This window comes from Varanus komodoensis, unplaced genomic scaffold, assembly GCF_004798865.1.
Source record: "Varanus komodoensis strain SLA01 unplaced genomic scaffold, ASM479886v1 scaffold619, whole genome shotgun sequence".
Classification (NCBI taxonomy): Eukaryota; Metazoa; Chordata; class Lepidosauria; order Squamata; family Varanidae; genus Varanus; species Varanus komodoensis.
Genome location: NW_025336247.1, coordinates 9,898 through 13,467, shown reverse-complemented (window position 1 = coordinate 13,467; position 3,570 = coordinate 9,898). Strand labels below are relative to the sequence as shown.

Here is a 3,570-nt window from a genome sequence, read left to right as displayed (position 1 = left end):
ATAATAATAATAATAATAATAATAATAATAATAATAATAATAACAACAACAACAACAACTGGACACGGAACCACTGATTGATTCAAAATTGAGAAAGGAGTTTGGCAAGGCTGTATACTGTCGCCCTGCCCATTTCACTTATATACAGAGCACATCATGAGAAAGGCAGAGCTAGATGAATCACCAGTTGGAATTAAGATTGCTGGGAGAAATGTCAACAACCTCAGATATGCAGATGATACCACTCTCATGGCAGAAAGTGAAGAGGAACTAAAGAGCCTCTTGATGCGGGTGAAGGAGGAGAGTGCAAAAGTAGGCTTGAAACTCAACATTAAGAAAACTAACAGTATGGCATCCGGTCCTCTAACATCCTGGCAAATTGATGAGGAAGAAATGGAGGTAGTGATAGATTTTATTTTCCTGGGCGCCATGATCACCACGGATGGGGACTGCAACCAAAAAATTAAAGACGCTTGCTCCTTGGAAGGAAAGCTATGGCAAATCTAGACACCATACTAAAAAGCAGACACACCACCCTGCCAGCAAAAGTGCGTGTAGTCAAGGCTATGGTTTTCCCAGTAGCAAGGCATGGCTGTGAAAGCTGGACCACAAGGAAGGCTGAGCACCAAAGAATTTAGGTCTTTCAATTGTCATGTTGGAGAAGACTCCTGCGAGTCCCTTGGACCGCAAGGCGATCAAACCGGTCAGTCCTAGAGGAGATTAACTCTGACTGCTCCTTAGAAGGACAGATACTGACGATGAGACTCAAATACTTTGGCCACCTAATGAGAAGGAAGGACTCCCTGGAGAAGAGCCTAATGCTGGGAACAATTGAGGGCAAAAGGAGGAGGAGATGGCAGAGGCTGAGGTGGCTGGATGGAGTCACTGAAGCAGTCCGTGTGAGCTTAGGTGGACTCCGGGGGATGGTGGAGGACAGGAAGGCCTGGAGGAGTGTTGTCCATGGAGTCGCGATGGGTCAGATTCGACTTCACAACTAACAACAACAACAAATGATACCTTAGTGCGACAGTGTCTCTTTATTGTGTCTTATTACTGATTTAATAATTCACGATATTTTGATATTTTATTGTGGGTTTTTTCTGTCTGATTGTTGTGATTCTAATGTAATGTTAGTTAATATTATTGCTTTATTACATATATAGGCACTATTGTTTAATTATATTTTGTAATCCATCCAGAGAGACATTTCAGCTTTGGGAAGGACAGAAATCTAATAAATAATAAGTATTTGCCCCCTAGAAGGGGAGCAGACAATCGAATGTTGTGGCTGGTTGCTGCCTCTCTCCTAAGAGAAACTTTCCCTTACCTGATCCAGTTTCGCTCCTTCTTGAAGAAAAAGAGTTGGATGGGTATCCATTTCTGCCAAAATGCCTGCTCCTACGAAAGACAAAATAGATGGGAAGCTTGTAGGGGACTGAGAGGATAATCCTAAACTTGTGGGAAGGCACCCCCGGAAGATGAGACATTGAAACACAGAAACACAGAAACTGAGTGAGTCAGAAGGATTCTCCCAGGCCATCTAGTCTGACCCCGGCTCCAGCTGGCTCCGTTCATGACATGCCCACCAAGAGAACCGACTCTCCAGCTGAATGCACAGAATTGCACTGCAAGCAATGGATGTCTAGGTACACATGAGTATTACAGGATTTGCACTTTTAGAATTGCATGGTTGTCCATTCGGGCCCATAGGCAAAAGTCAAATGGTCGTTGGACTGTATGCAGTCCCCATGGGTTCAAAATTAGATACAGATTCAAATAGCGGAAAAGCAGAGACCAGATTCTGCCCCACAAAAGCCACACATGCACACTGACCTGGCGACTGGAAAGGCCACCACCGTAGTAATCCTTACCCTGAAAGGAGAGGCAGCCATCTCGCTCCCGCTTGACCTCGGTTTCTGGTAGACGCAGTTCAGTGCCTGAGACAGCTCTCTCTGCTGCAGGGAAATCAGGTCCCACATCTACAAACAGATTCTTCACCTGGAATAGCAGCATAAATCCAAGACGTGGAATGAGAAGAATTAGAAAAGGCGAGAGAGATGCAAAAATATTGGAAGTGAGATAGGGGGATTTCTCCTCAAATTCCCAGAGAGTTTGGGCATATCTTCTCTCACATCCTTGAGCCCATGACCAATATTCTCACCTGCCCCTCTTCCAATTTGTTCTCCACCAACTGGCTCAGGAGGAAGCCCTCCGCCAGGGCCACCGCCTGGGAACTGCTCTCTGCTCCACACTCCCTCACCCAGTTCGCCATCTCCGCTGGCAGGATGGCCAGGAACTGCTCCAGGACCACCAGGTCCAGGATTTGGGCTTTGGTGTGTTGCTCTGGCCTCAGCCACTCCCGGGAAAGTCGGTGGAGTTGGCTGCAAGCCTCTCGGGGCCCCTCAGCAGCCTGGTAGTGGAGGCCCCTGAAACACTGGCGCAGTATGTCTGAGCTCGCCACATCTTCAAGGAAGACCTTCTGGTCCATCCTTCCCCGGAAGCCGCCTCTGCTCCTGGTCTCCGTGGCAGCAGGACCTTCTTCTCCTGCACGGCTACCTGGGTTTGGGTTTGTCAGCACTGATCTATGTGCCAAGGAAAGCTCCAAGGGGGGCCAGAAACACTCTTCTCGCTTGATATGTTGGCCAAAAGTACCGTACGACATGGTGCTGCAAAGGGTCTGTGGAGGCAAGAGGAGGTTCTGTTAAGGAATTAGATACTGTCAGAACATGGTGAAAGGAGCAGGACTCCAGCGAGTGAACAAGTCTATCTATCTATCTATCTATTTATTTATTTAAACATTTTTATGCCGCCCCATTCGCCGAAGCCTCGGGGCGGCTTACAACAATAAATTAAAAGTAATTATAATAAAAATTACAATAAATATAAACATTAAATTAAAAATACAAAAATACAATATAAAATAAGCCTCCCTGGTCAGATAAAATCTAGTAATACTAACAGTTAAAATGCCGCTTAAATAAAAAGGTCTTCGCCTGGCGCCAAAAAACAAGCAACAACAGCGCCAGGCGGACCTCTCTGGGGAGCGCATTCCATAACTTAGGCGCCACCGCAGAGAAGGCCCTCCTCCGAGTACCCACCCTCCTAATTTCTTTCACGGAGGGTTCCCGGAGAAGGGCCTCTCCCGCAGATCTCAGGGGGCGGCCGGGCATATATGGATGTAAGAGCTCCTTCAGGTAACCAGGACCCAAGCCGTTTAGGTCTTGTTCGAGGAGGAGGAGCAGGCCGTACGCCAGGACTCACTGGGGAACCAGAGATTTGGGGAAGATCCTTTCACTTGAAAGGATTTCCCTCGGCGCCCGCGGGAGCGTTGCAGGGGCCTCCCGATGCCCGCCCTCCCCGTCCTCCGGGTCGGCGCCGCGCTGAGCGGAGGTGGCGGCCGGCGCGCCAGGGGAGCGGCCGCGCAGGGGGCCCGGACGCCGGGGCTGACCTGGGCCCCTCGCCCCCCCCGGCCACGGGCTCCCTCACCCCAGGCGGGACGGGGCGCACCCGACCCCCTCCAGGGGGTCCCGCTGCAGCTCCGGGCGCGCCTTCCCGGGGCGGGGGCGACGG

General features: G+C 49.8%; 1 protein-coding gene across 1 annotated transcript; it reads right to left on the bottom strand.

Moving 5' to 3' along the window:
• Window positions 1–1,023: 1,023 nt before the first annotated feature.
• Window positions 1,024–3,543, bottom strand: LOC123033344 (zinc finger protein 24-like). The gene is made up of 4 exons (XM_044449937.1): window positions 3,487–3,543; window positions 2,162–2,677; window positions 1,872–1,998; window positions 1,024–1,398 (listed from the first exon to the last, which is right to left on the bottom strand). The coding sequence occupies exons 2-4, from the start codon at window positions 2,660–2,662 to the stop codon at window positions 1,307–1,309; spliced, it is 720 nt and encodes a 239-aa protein (XP_044305872.1). The 5' UTR covers window positions 2,663–2,677; window positions 3,487–3,543; the 3' UTR covers window positions 1,024–1,306.
• Between the last annotated feature and the right edge of the window lie 27 nt (window positions 3,544–3,570).